General features: G+C 42.5%; 1 protein-coding gene across 1 annotated transcript in view; it reads right to left on the bottom strand.

The window, feature by feature from the left end:
* Window positions 1–6419: 6419 nt before the first annotated feature.
* Window positions 6420–13638, bottom strand: part of LOC115153200 (coiled-coil domain-containing protein 85A-like) — a 69630-nt gene continuing 62411 nt past the window's right edge. Inside the window, exons 3-4 of the mRNA XM_029698392.1 lie at window positions 8376–8433; window positions 6420–7331 (exon numbers count right to left, since the gene is read on the bottom strand). Of these exons, the coding sequence (XP_029554252.1) occupies window positions 7316–7331; window positions 8376–8433 (74 nt within the window). The 3' untranslated portion in view covers window positions 6420–7315. The remainder of the gene's footprint in view (window positions 7332–8375; window positions 8434–13638) is intronic.

Below are 13638 nucleotides of genomic sequence, written 5' to 3'. Positions count from 1 at the left end.
AGCAGGTGAGAGAAATTTGGCTTGTCATCTAAAACACTTTCAAACTTTTACAGATGCGCAATCGAGAGCATCCTGTCGGGGATGTATCACCGCCTGGTACGGCAATTGCACCGCCCTCAACCGCGAGGCTCTCCAGAGGGTAGTGTGGTCTACACAACGCATCACCGGGGGAAACTACCTTCCCTCCAGGACACCTACAGCACCCGATTTCACAGGAAGGCCAAAAAGATCATCAAGGACAACAACCACCCGAGCCACTGCCTGTTCACCCCGCTATCATCCAGAAGGCGAGGACAGTACAGGTGCATCAAAGCTGGGACCGAGAGACGGAAAAACAGCATCTATCTCAAGGCCATCAGACTGTTAAACAGCCATCACTAACATAGAGAGGCTGCTGCCAATATACAGATTCAAATCTCTGGCCACTTAAATAAACTGACTTAATAAAGGCATCACTAGTCACTTTCAATAACGCCACCTTAATCATGTTTACATATCCTACATTACTCATCAATATACTGTGTTATATACCATCTACTGCATCTTGCCTATGCCGCACGCCATCGCTCATCCATATATTTATATGTACATATTCTTATTCATCCCTTTACATTTGTGTGTATTTGTGTGTATAATGTAGTTGTTGTGAATTTGTTAGATTACTTGTTGGATTTTACTGTATAGTTGGAACTAGAATCACAAGCATTTCGCTACACTCGCATTAACATCTGCTAACCATGTGTATGTGACCAATACAATTTGATTTGATTTGATTTTGTTTTGAGATGCCCAGTAGACCGCTCCTGATTCTCACTGATCATGATTTGCTGACCCTGTTAGGAAACATGATGGACGCTAACACATTGAACTATCATGTCCTGTCCTCTTAGCCCCTCCTATCTTTACTAGATAGACCAACCCCATTTCCTTCACCATGTAATTGACATTGGCATTCTACTGTATACTACCCCATAGATCTGTGCTTAGAGGAAACTTCTATCCATGTATGTGTGAGTATTACAGGGGACTCAGACCTCAGCGATCAAGTTATTGAGCTCTTCCGTGATGGGTATAGCCTGCAAACAGCATGCATGACCGCAGTTTTGTTGTTAGTCAATGATAAAGCTATCTAACACGAGCAGCCCTCTCCTGATTGGCTGTCGAGCAGTTGCGTCGCTGAAACTTGCATAATATTGGGATATATGCTATGAAATTGACACAACATTTTCCAGGAAGTAGCCTTATAGTTGTAGAACTTATGGAGGCTCTTTGAATGGTCTTCAATGGGCAAGAACGTTGTGTAATGGTCTCCATAAAAGGCATCTGGCACAAGTAAATTAATCCACAAACATTTTCCAAATTCCTAAAAAAATGTAAAGCGAAGAAGTCTTGATTGCGTGTGTCCTCACACCCTAGAGTTAATACTTGGAGGAAGCAAGCAGCTGTGAATAATTTTTAACAAGATTATACCAACTTTGCACAACTTCTAGGGCAACATACTGTGTATGCATTGTTTGTGTGAAATTTGCTCAAGCTTAGTAAATTCAGTTGGGAATCATTGATGGACAGCAATATTCAAACCTTGTCTCTGATTTTCAAACAAATTTAAGTCAGGACTGAGAGTGGACAACTCATGAACACTCAACACCTATTGGAAAGCCATTCTGGTGTGTCTTTGGCAAACGTTTCTTTTGTAATTGTGTTGCTGAAAAATAAAACTATCCTAGGGTTTTTCCTCTAACTTTTTCCGTAGGCTTTGATACCTTCGCATTTATTTTCATCCTGACAATTTCCCCCATCCCTGCCGATGACAAGCATACCCATAACATGATGCTGCTGTGTTGTATTGGATTTGACCCAACCCTGTTGGGGACATACTTGTGAACATTAGAAAAAGTTTGTTTTAATTTAAGTTTAAGCATCAGCCAATCAAAGGCTACATGTTAGCTGTTCCCATTACATAACATGGCCCATTTAGACCAATGCTATCCTCACGAGGTGGCCATGATTATATGCGGTTCAAATTCCATAACAGCCAATTAAAATCATTGACATAGCTGAACGTGCTAGAACACTTTTCCATGAGACCGTCCTTAACAGCAGTCAAACGGCACCATCTGCTAATAAAAGCTACTAAAGCACACTCCAATTTTCAATTGGACGATTAGCTGACAGTGTTGAGAGCCTGGCTCCTGGTGATTTTCACCGTTTGCAGCAAGTTTGAATCCCAGCTGATACAGTTGAAGTCGGAAGTTTACATACACTTAGGTCGTTTTTCAACCACTCCACAAATTTTTTGTTAACAAACTATAGTTTTGGCAAGTCGGTTAGGACATCTACTTTGTGCATGACACCAGTAATTTTTCCAATAATTGTTTACAGACGGATTAGTTCACTTATAATTCACTGTATCACAATTCCAGTTGGTCAGAAGTTTACATACACTAAGTTGACAGGTGCTTTTAAACAGCTTGGAAAATTCCAGAAAATGTCATGGCTTTAGAAGCTTCTGATAGGCTAATTTACATAATTTGAGTCAATTAGAGGTGTACCTGTGGATGTATTTCAAGGCCTACCTTCAAACTCCCAGAACAACAGGAAAGGACCTTGTGAAGATGATGGAGGAAACAGGTACAAAAGTATCTATATCCACAGTAAAATGAGTCCCATATCGACATAACATTAAAGGCCGCTCAGCAAGGAAGAAGCCACTGCTCCAAAACCGCCATAAAAAAGCCAGACTACGGTTTGCAACTGCACACGGGGACAAAGATTGTACTTTTTGGAGAAATGTCCTCTGGTCTGCTGAAACAACAATAGAAATGTTTGGCCATAATGACCATTGTTATGTTTGGAGGAAAAAGGGGGAGGCTTGCAAGCCGAAGAACACCATCCCAACCGTGAAGCATGGGGATGGCAGCATCATGTTGTGGGGGTGCTTTGCTGCAGGAAGGAGTGGTGCACTTCACAAAATAGTTGGCATCATGAGGAAGGAAAATTATGTGGATATATTGAAGCAACATCTCAAGACATCAGTCAGGAAGTTAAAGCTTGGTCGCAAATGGGTCTTCCAAATGGACAATGACCCCAAGTATACTTCCAAAATTCTGGCAAAATGGCTTAAGTACAACAAAGTCAAGGTATTGGAGTGGCCATCGCAAAGCCCTGACCTCAATCCTATAGAAAATTTGCAGGCAGAACTGAAAAAACGTGTGCGAGCAAGGAGGCCTACAAACCTGACTCAGTTACACCAGCTCTGTCAGGAGGAATGGGCCAAAATTCACCCAATTTATTGTGGGAAGCTTGTGGAAGGCTGCCCAAAACGTTTGACCCAAGTTAAACAATTTAAAGGCAATACTACCTAATACTAATTGAGTGTATGTAAACCTCTGACCCACTGGGAATGTGATGAAAGAAATAAAAGCTGAAATAAATCATTCTCTCTATTATTCACGTTATTAAAATAAAGTGGTCATCCTAACTGACCTAAGACAGGGAATCTTTCCCGGGATTAAACGTCAGGAATTGTGAAAAACTGAGTTTAAATGTATTTGGCTAAGGTGAATGTAAACTTCCGACTTCAACTGTAGTTTTTTTCCTTTGAAATGTAGAATTACATTTATTGTGTTAGCGTGTTGTAACTGAAGATTATGAATTCATTTAATAAGGAGCTTCTTGTTAGAGTCTGACACAGGCTACTGGCACTGCTACATAAATAATCATTACTACTATAGGCTATATTACATAGACGTTTGGCCTACACTTACATCGACAACGTTTTAAATGCATTATTATAATCATCTACTTCATCACATATGTTTGGACCAGAAGTGAACATTGTTTTCCTTATCAAAAATGTTCATCAAAAATCCAATGAAGTTGTAGAAACATGTCAAGGATGATCAATGTAAACAGGATGCACCTGAGCTCAATTTCGAGTCTCATAGCAAAGGGTCTGAATACTTATAAATAAGGTATTTCAGTTTATTTTGAATACATTTGCAAATATTTGTAAAATCCTGTTTTTTCGTTTTGTCATTATGGGATATTGTGTGTAGATTGATGAGGGGGAAAAAATTATCAATTTTAGAATAAGGCCGTAACGTAACAACATTTGGAAAAACTGAAGGGGTCTGAATCCTTTCCGAATGCACTATACTTCATGACAGCGTTTCCACAAATGTTATGATATAATTGTCAAGCCCATTCAAAAGATTAGGGGACTGACCCTGGAAGTATGACGTAATGTCGTGTCACTTTCATAGCGTGTTTTCGATTCTGGTCGCTAGCCCTCTCATCACTGACCATTGCCATGTGCACTGCCATTGCTGTGTGTCTCTTCGTGTCATCCTTACATTACTGTAAATCCATGGTACATTTGCAATCCTTTTTTTTAATGATTCATTCACAAGTCTGGATTTGGTACTGTTTTTAACTGGTTTCAAATGTATAAGAAAATATTTAGATGGTGGTGGTAACATCAAACTTAACCCAGAATCCATTAGATCAAATTGGTTATCCTCGCATTGTGATAGCTACTGTAAGTGGTCAAATCCAATACATATGCGCTGGGGTCTTGCATTATATTTGTGCAAGCAGCCCCTCTAAGACATAGGCCAGCGGCGCGTTCAGTATGACTGAACGGTGTGAAATGCTTAATTAGACAGAAACAAAACGGTCCTGTAGGCCTAGTGAATGACCAGTTGAAAGACGTTCTGATTATGGTGGCCCAGAGGGCGATTGTGTATGGTGTGCTGCACTTTGCTAAATTTGCTATTTCAAATGGTCACACCCATGTTGATCAGGCCACAAATTGCCCACATCCACCAAACGGGTGCAAACATACACTCTTAGAAAAAAAAGGTGCTATCTAGAACCTAAAAGTGTTCTGTGGCTGTCCCAAAAGGAGAAACCCTTTGAAGAACCCTTTTTGGTTCTACCTAGAACCAAAAAGGGTTCTCATATGGGGACAGCAGAAGAACCCTTTTGGAACCCTTTTTTCTAAGAGTGTACCTCAAATACTGTTGAAGAACATCGTGCACCATTTTGGGGAAATGTATCCTTCAGTACAAACCATCACGCAACGTAGCAAACTTTGAACGCACCCCAAGTAGACTTCCAGTGTGCCACATAGCTGATGGAGAAATAAAACAGAGCTAAAGGAAAAGAAGCTTGAGTCAATCCCTAGTGAGAACCGCTGATTTATACACAGACAGAGAGTAACAGTTAAGGGGAACAATCCACTCGAAATCCAGGACTTTTCAATGTAATTCCCAAATCTATAGGCTCTGAGAATAGTGTGACTGTTATGCTGGATCAAATGTAGAATGTGTAGAACACAGGTAGTTCTCCTATAACGGGAAATCCCCAGGCATCTCCACACATGCACACACACACACACACACTGATGCACAAAAACACACACACACACACACACACACACACACACACACACACACACACACACACACACACACACACACACACACACACACACACACACACAGACACACAGTCACTCACGCACTCATACAAACCAGGTATTAAAGTGCTAGCGAAGGCATGTTGCAAAGTAGACAATCGCAGTCTTTAGAAATTGTCTTATTTTCTCTGAACAATAGTGCAGTTAAGAAATCTATGCCATCCTATTCAGCCTCCCAGCCTGTTGATGTCTATGTAAGTACAGAAGGATAGACAGATAGACACGGTGTGTACGGTAGTCAGGTAGGCTGACACAGAGACACAGCATGCAGGCAGTAGTGAAGGCAATCCCATTAGGGCCCACTACTGGTGCATTGCAGTAGGACCATTGCAGTAGGCAGGCAGTTCGGCCCTGCTGACAGAGATAGTGGCAATAAGCATACCACACCACTCCCCTCGCCTATGTGTGTGATGAAATAAAAAAATAATAATTTGTGTGATGTCCTTTGTGTGTGTATTTGTGTGTGTGTTGGGTTGGAGAGTGTAGAGGTGTATGTGTGTTTATAACTGTGAGTGAGTGGGTGGGTGGTTTTTATTCAAATTTATTTGATCCGATGCCATCTGAGTAAATAAATAATGTGAGACCATTACCCATGGCAGCAGGGCTGTATCATATAGTGTGTTATGAAAACACACACAAAAACAAGTTGACCATAGAGAGATATTGATCAGATAAGCCTCTGAAAATCATATCATCCTCAATCAAGCGGAGAGGTGAGATTGATCATCATAAGCTCCTATCTGCTCTGTGTAGCTGTGTTAGTCCTAGATCGATGGGTTAAGTGCATAAGTGCTGAATACCTCTGTTGTGGTTCCTTCTGCTGAGGTGAAATAGTCGCTCGCTTTATCCTTAACATGAATCCATGCACTCCTACACACAAACACAAACATAGTGCCAGTGTGTGTGTGGGACCAAACAGAAGACTCTCTAGATGAGGTATTTTACATAGACACTTTATTATCTTATGCATACATCTCCTGATATGATATTTATAGATATAATAATACCAGTACATCAAAAATAATAACTGTCATTGTTTTATATAGATATATATATATATAGAAAACTAAGAAGATATACACTACTCTTGACTTATCTTATTTCTATCTTAGTTCTATCACCACAAATGCATCAAGTCACAGGGAGGCAAGGTTATACAGCAGTCCATTAGTAATAATGAAATGTGTGTGTGTGTGTGGCCCTGCACATATCACATGAATTGAGGATAGGATGTTGATATGTTTTCTCCACAGCCATTGTCATATGAGCAGGTATTTCAACGTTTGGGAATTTCTAAATGTATAATATGGGGCCAATATGATGCAATCTTCTCAGTTCAACTTTGACACAAGGTTTATGTACTGTAACACTGGTTGGAACTTCACACAAAGTTGAAAGGGGAACAGAGTATTGCACTGTATTATGGGAAGCATGTGTTGGTCTGTAAAGGGCCCATGGCCGACAAGTATTGTTCCTTTCTCTTTCATAAGGTTTCTTTCTCAAATGAGGTAGGACTATTCTGTTGGCAACAGAAAGATTATCATATCTCACTGACAGCAATATTCATTTGGCAATCATGGAGTGTTTGGCTTTGCCTCTAAAACCATCATGTTTCCTATTTTTGAAGTCAAGAAAGATCATGGCTGAAGTCAGAGAGTCACCCTCATCAAGACATTGTCTTTCATTCTTTTTTGTATCTTTCTGTCCGTCTTTCTTTCTCTCTCTTTATTTATCTTGATCTTTCTCTACTGCACCTGTCTTTATACTGTTTTTCTCTCTCCCCCCTCCCTTTAGAGACTCTGGTCACAGCAGCATGACTGAGGCTTGTGGTGGTCAGGAGGCATCAAAGCTGAAAGACAAGAATGGAAAATGGGTATTACCATTACTGTGTATGCATGTGTGCGTGCCAGTGTCCATGCGTGTGTTCGTGTGTTTGTGAGTGTCACGTCCTGACCAGTAAAAGAGGTTATTTGTTATTGTAGTTTGGTCAGGACGTGGCAGGGGTGTGTTTGTTTTGTGTTGTCGGGGTTTTTGGGTTGTGTTCTATGTTTTGTATTTCTATGTTCTATTTTCTAGTTTTTCTATTTCTATGTCTAGTTTATTGTTTTGACCTTCAATTGGAGGCAGCTGTTCCTCGTTGTCTCTAATTGAAGGTCCTATTTAGTAGTGGTGTTTTTTCTATGGGATTTGTGGGTAGTTGTTCCTTGTTTAGCTGTGTGCCTGACAGGACTGTTTTTCGTCGTTCTTTTTGTTCGTGTGTTTTTTTGTTTCGTTTCTTCAATAAAAGAAGATAATGAGCATACACATTCCCGCTGCGTTTTGGTCCAATTCATACGACGGCCGTGACAGTGAGCCTGTGCTCAGCAGAATGAGGAGAGCAAACCTCTCTAGGTAACCTGAGGGCTGATATATTCGGCCATTAAAAGTGCTTCATCATTAAATATTAACCCAGCCCATCACTCACCCTACAGGCAGCACATTAAGACTGGGGACGGAGCAGAGGGAGCCCAAATACATGCACACACACAGAGACACACGTGCAGACACGCAAGCATACAGTAGACGACTACACGTACGCACACACACACACTCAAGACACATGAAAGAGTCCATTGTCATCAATCTCTTTCCCGAAAATATTTGTGCAGTATGCCTGTGAGCGAGCGTGTGTTTGTGTGTGTGCATCAGTGGAGGCTGGTGGGATGAGCTATAGGAGGACGGGCTCATTCAAATGGCGGGAATGGAATAAATGGAACGGAGTCAAACGTGGTTTCCATATGTTTGATGTGTTTGATACCATTCATCCCATTCTAGCCATTACAATGAGCCCGTCCGCCTATAGCTCCTCCCATCAGCCTCCACTGGTGTGCATACCTGTGTATGTATGTCTTACCTGTCCCAAAGCTTCACACTCTTACAGGTGTTGGTGCAGCAGCCAGCAGATATGAGAGCTGCAAACAACATCAATAAATATGATACATTATTTATATGACCAAGGACAAGCACAACATCCTGACAATAATTCCAGCAAATAATATAATAGAACATATTGAAAAGAATATTGTTGTAATAGTGTGTCTGTTAAATGACTTCATTGTTACGGTACAAGACAATGGGGACTCTTGATTCCCACAGTATATCCAGAGCACTGTGTGTGTGTGTGTGTGTGTGTGTGTGTGTGTGTGTGTGTGTGTGTGTGTGTGTGTGGCCATAGCAGTGAGGCATTGTAGTAATGACAGTCATTAGGTGGAAAACAACCAACTAATTCAAGTGTTCTGTAATTTAGCAGCATCACTTACAATGAGAGGGTCTGCTGGTTTAATTAGCTTATAATGCCCTCTTAATTATGTTCGATACACTGAGTAAGAAGAACACACACACACAGACACACACAGTGCCCTCTGACACAGTGCCCTCTGACACACAAAGGTGTGAAGACCCATAGTGAAAGGCTCAGATGTGTGGTTGGGGCATAAATGAAGTGGATGTATGAGAGTGATGTTATTCTCAGATATCTCTCCATGTCTGTTACAGCATGGATGGCCCCAGCCTCTGGGCGCCACTTCCTGTTACCCATCATCCTCTGCTTTAGTGACTGTCAACATAGCACTGTGTATCTGCCTGGGAGTAAGAGAGAGATGTCATCCTTTTTGGCTTTTCTGTCTGTTCCTCATACATCACATGTATTTCCTTCTCTCTGTCTTCTTGTATGTCAATCTAGCTCCACCTGTCTATCCTTCTTTCACTCACTCACTCACTCACTCACTCACTCACTCACTCACTCACTCACTCACTCACTCACTCCCTCTCTCTTACTCCCTCGCTCACCCCCTCTCTCTTACTCCCGCGCTCACCCCCTCTCTCTTACTCACTCACTCACTCACTCACTCACTCACTCACTCACCCCTTCTCACTTTCACTCACTCACTCACCCCTTCTCACGCACTCACTCACTCAGCTCTGTCTCTCATCTCTGTCTTTCATCTCTGTCTCTCATCTCTGTCTCTCATCTCTGTCTCCCTCTCTCGTCATAATAAAGGTGTTATTCTGTTAGGGCTGAGATATGTCCCTGTCCATATCGGTTGTATGTTCAGTCACACTAGATCAGGCACACATGCAGGCACACAAACACACACACACACACACACACAGCCTACACACGCATAGTGACAAATAGCATTCCATTTAGCCATAAATCACTTATACATTTTAACTGTGACCCTAGGCCTCTATTAACTAGAAATTACCATTATTGAGTATTAATTGCCATGGTCACACTTTGGCTTTGAGCTAAATTGATTGTCTACCAATGACAGGACTACATATGAATGTCCTTGGGCAGGGGCAGAAATAAAGGCAAGGCACTACTTTGAAAGCAATTATCAACACAACACTACACTGACTCTCTATGTGGAGCTAGGTACTTAAAAACCCAATACCTGGGTATCAATGGTCAAAATAACTCCTTAAAGCACTGTTACTTCAGCATGTGTGTCGTCACATCTACTCGCATTCCACTACAACACCATGGTACTTGCATACTGAGCAGCAAGGGAAACTGCCCTTCCCTACCTGAAGGCTATGCTCAAACCCTACACCCCAACCCGAGTACTCTGTTCTGCCACCTCTGGCCTCTTGGCCCTAAGCAACACTCCCCTAAAGGAGGGCAGCTCGCGCTCAGCCCAGTCCAAGCTCTTCTCTGTCCTGGCACCCCAATGGTGGAACAAGCTTCCCCTGACACTAGGACAGCAGAGACTGTGCCTATTTTCCTGAAAATGTCTGAAACTCTATCTCTTCAAAGAGTATCTTAAATAATCACACAGCACCCACCCCATTTTTTGTCCCTACTAGCACTGACTTTGCTGATACCTACTTTATTGAGGGAAAAAGTATTTACTATGACTGAGATATGTGGTTGTCCCACCTAGATATTTTGAAATTAATGCACTAGCTGTAAGTCGCTCAGGATAAGAGCGTCTGCTAAATGACTAAAATGTAAATGTAATGTGTTGTCGATGTTAGGCAGTAAATTTGTAGCATTCAGAGCCCTCAGCCATCTTGGTTATTCATGCAGGACCAGATCAAACTTCCAGTGAGCATGTGGCAGAACAGGTGTTCAGAAGGAGAGGCAGAAGAGGTGACGAGTGACCACGGTCATTCATCATCTGTCATACACATGGAGCGTGTTTGTGTGTGTGTGAGCGTACATATGAGTCTGCGTTTACTAAATACATCCCCTTTGAGCAGAGAGACCCTGGTCCTCTTTCCCCTTTCTGCCCCTATTGACCTGCTTCCTCCTGCACTCCCATTGGTCCAGCCAGAGACGGGGACAAAGACCTCTGGCTAGTCCACAGATATCTGCTCTGCCTTGCTGCACCTGTGTGTGTGTGTGTGTGTGTGTGTGTGTGTGTGCCTGTGTGTGTTTTGGCTCTCCTTTGTTAGGGTCCTCTGAGGCATAGCCTCATTGTGAGGGGAAGATAGAAGGGAGCATAGAAAGAAGTGACTCTTTGATCAACAGCACTGTGCATCTATGAAGATTTCAAAGAGTAAACACACACAGACAAACACACATACCAAGGCAAAGACACACACACACACAGACAAACACACATACAAAGAGTTAACACACACACACACACATACCAAGGTAAAGACACACACAAAGACAAACACACATATAAAGAGTAAACACACACACACAGACAAACACACATACCAAGGTAAAGACACACACACACACACACACACACACACACACACACACACCGATCCACACGCAAAACAACACACACCACATCAACAATATTCATTATGTTCCTGAATCCCTCCATGGCAGCCAATAGACACAGCGTCAGTGAAGGTCTGTTCTGAATCTGAACCCCTGCATTAGGCTATTTCCCTTGTGGGGGGCCAAAAAGCTCAAAGCAACCCCTAAGTGTTGCTTACACTAGCAAATAAGCAGTGATTTCCCTGCATCTATTTGAATACATAACACAGCGTACACTAGGAACAGTCAGAAGCCTGAAGCTGACATTGATAGGGGAGTGTGTATTATAATTATAATAATTTGATTGGTGCTTATATTTGCCCAATTTACACAAGTGTGTTTTATATACGTGCAATTAGTTTTTTTGCATATCCTAACTACCCCTGAGATACCCTCAGAGATTCAAATTAGTGACCTTTAGGTTACTGGCCCAACGGTCTTACCGCTAGGCTACCTGCCTCCCAAACCATTTCCCAACGTGGGGCGTGTGTGTGTGTGTGCGTGTGCATGCACAGACAGATATTCGCATGTGTGCATGTGTACGTGAGTGCATACATCTGCTCATGAAAGTGTGTGTGTGTGGGTGGGTTAGCTTCACAGGTAAGCACTTAATGTGTCAAATATTCCTCTGCAGAAAAAAATGCTTCAAAGTGGAAATGTAAATGAGAAGCCAGGGAAGCAGCTGTTGGCCTAGATTAGGAGCTGTCCCCAGTAGAGGACCTATGATCACTATCACACACACATACACACTGCACGAGGTGTTGTAACTACACTACATTACCAAAAGTATGTGGACACCTGCTCGTCGAACATCTCATTCCTAAATCATGGGCATTAATATGGAGTTTGTTCCCCCTTTGCTGCCATACAGCCTCCACTCTTCTGGGAAGGCTTTCTACTAGATGTTGGAACATTGCTGCGGGGACGTGCTTCCATTCAACCACAAGAGCATTAGTGAGGTCGGATACTGACGTTTGGCGATTAGGCCTGCCTCTCAGTTGGCGTTTCAATTCATCCCAAAGGTGTTCAATGGGTTTGAGGTCAAGGCTCTGTGCAGGCCAGTCAAGTTTCCACATCAATCTCAACAAACTATTTCTGTATGGACCTCGCTTTGTGCACAGGGGCATTGTCATGCTGAAACAGGAAAGGGCCTTCCACAAACTGTTGACACAAAGTTAGAAGCACAGAATCGTCTAAAATGTCGTTGTACTTTACAGTTGCCACTATGCATTCGGGCAGGTAGCGTTCTCCTGGCATTCGACAAACCCAGATTCGTCCGTCGGACTGCATGATGGTGAAGCAGGATTCATCACTCCAGAGAACGCGTTTCCACTGCTCCAGAGTCCAATGGCGGCGAGCCATGATATTAGGCTTGTGTGCGACTGCTCGGCCATGGAAACCCATTTCATGAAGCTCCCGACAAACAGTTCTTGTGCTGACTTTGCTTCCAGAGGCAGTTTGGAACTCGGTAGTGAGTGTTGCAACGAAGGACTGGCGATTTTTACGCGTTACGCGTTTCAGCACTTGGCAGTCCCGTACCGTGAGCTTGTGTGGCCTACCACTTCACGGCTGAGCCGTTGTTGCACCTTGACGTTTTCACTTCACAATAACAGCACTTACAGTTGACCATAGCAGCCCTAGAAGGGCATCAAATTGATAAACTGACTTCTTGGAAAGGTGGCATCATATGAAGGTGCCACGTTGAAAGTCGCTGGGCTCTTCAGTAAGGCCATTCTACTGCCAATGTTTGTCAATGGAGATTGCATGGCTGTGTGCTCGATTTTATACACCTGTCAGCAACAGGTGTGGCAGAAATAGCCAAATCCACTAGTATGTCCACATTCTTTTGTATATATAGTGTAAATGGTAGTAGAATAGTGGCCTGAGGTCACACACTTAATTGTATTTAACTGCCTTAATTGTCCTGGACCCCAGGAAGAGTTGCTGCTGCCTTGGATAAGGTGCCTCAGGATAAATCAATGTTAAAGTGTACATAGCCGGCCATATATGGATGTAAAATGTTACTTTACGGGTTGGTTATGTAGGCGTCTTCTAACCCTTCGCTTTCTACTACTCCAATAAATGTTATTCCCCTTGATCTTCAAGAATAAGACTTGGAAATATGGAAGTATGGACTAGCCAAATTGTTTTACCTGAGCATGGCCCCAAAACTAAGGACTTATTAGCCAGCCCTACTCTGTTGTTTATGATTTTGTTGTCATGGAGAACCGCTTGGGCTCATTGATTCGAGTTTAAAAATAAATGCTGCGCTCATGGAATTGCATGCTTTGCCAAGAGTGTGCAAAGCTATCATCAAGGCAAAGGCTGGCGACTTTGAAGAATCTCAAATATATTTTGATTTGTTGAACACTTTTTTGGTTACTACATT

Source organism: Salmo trutta, chromosome 18 (genome assembly GCF_901001165.1).
Source record: "Salmo trutta chromosome 18, fSalTru1.1, whole genome shotgun sequence".
NCBI lineage: Eukaryota > Metazoa > Chordata > Actinopteri > Salmoniformes > Salmonidae > Salmo > Salmo trutta.
Note: the sequence above shows the minus strand (reverse complement) of the source record. Positions and strands in the feature narration are given on the sequence as shown.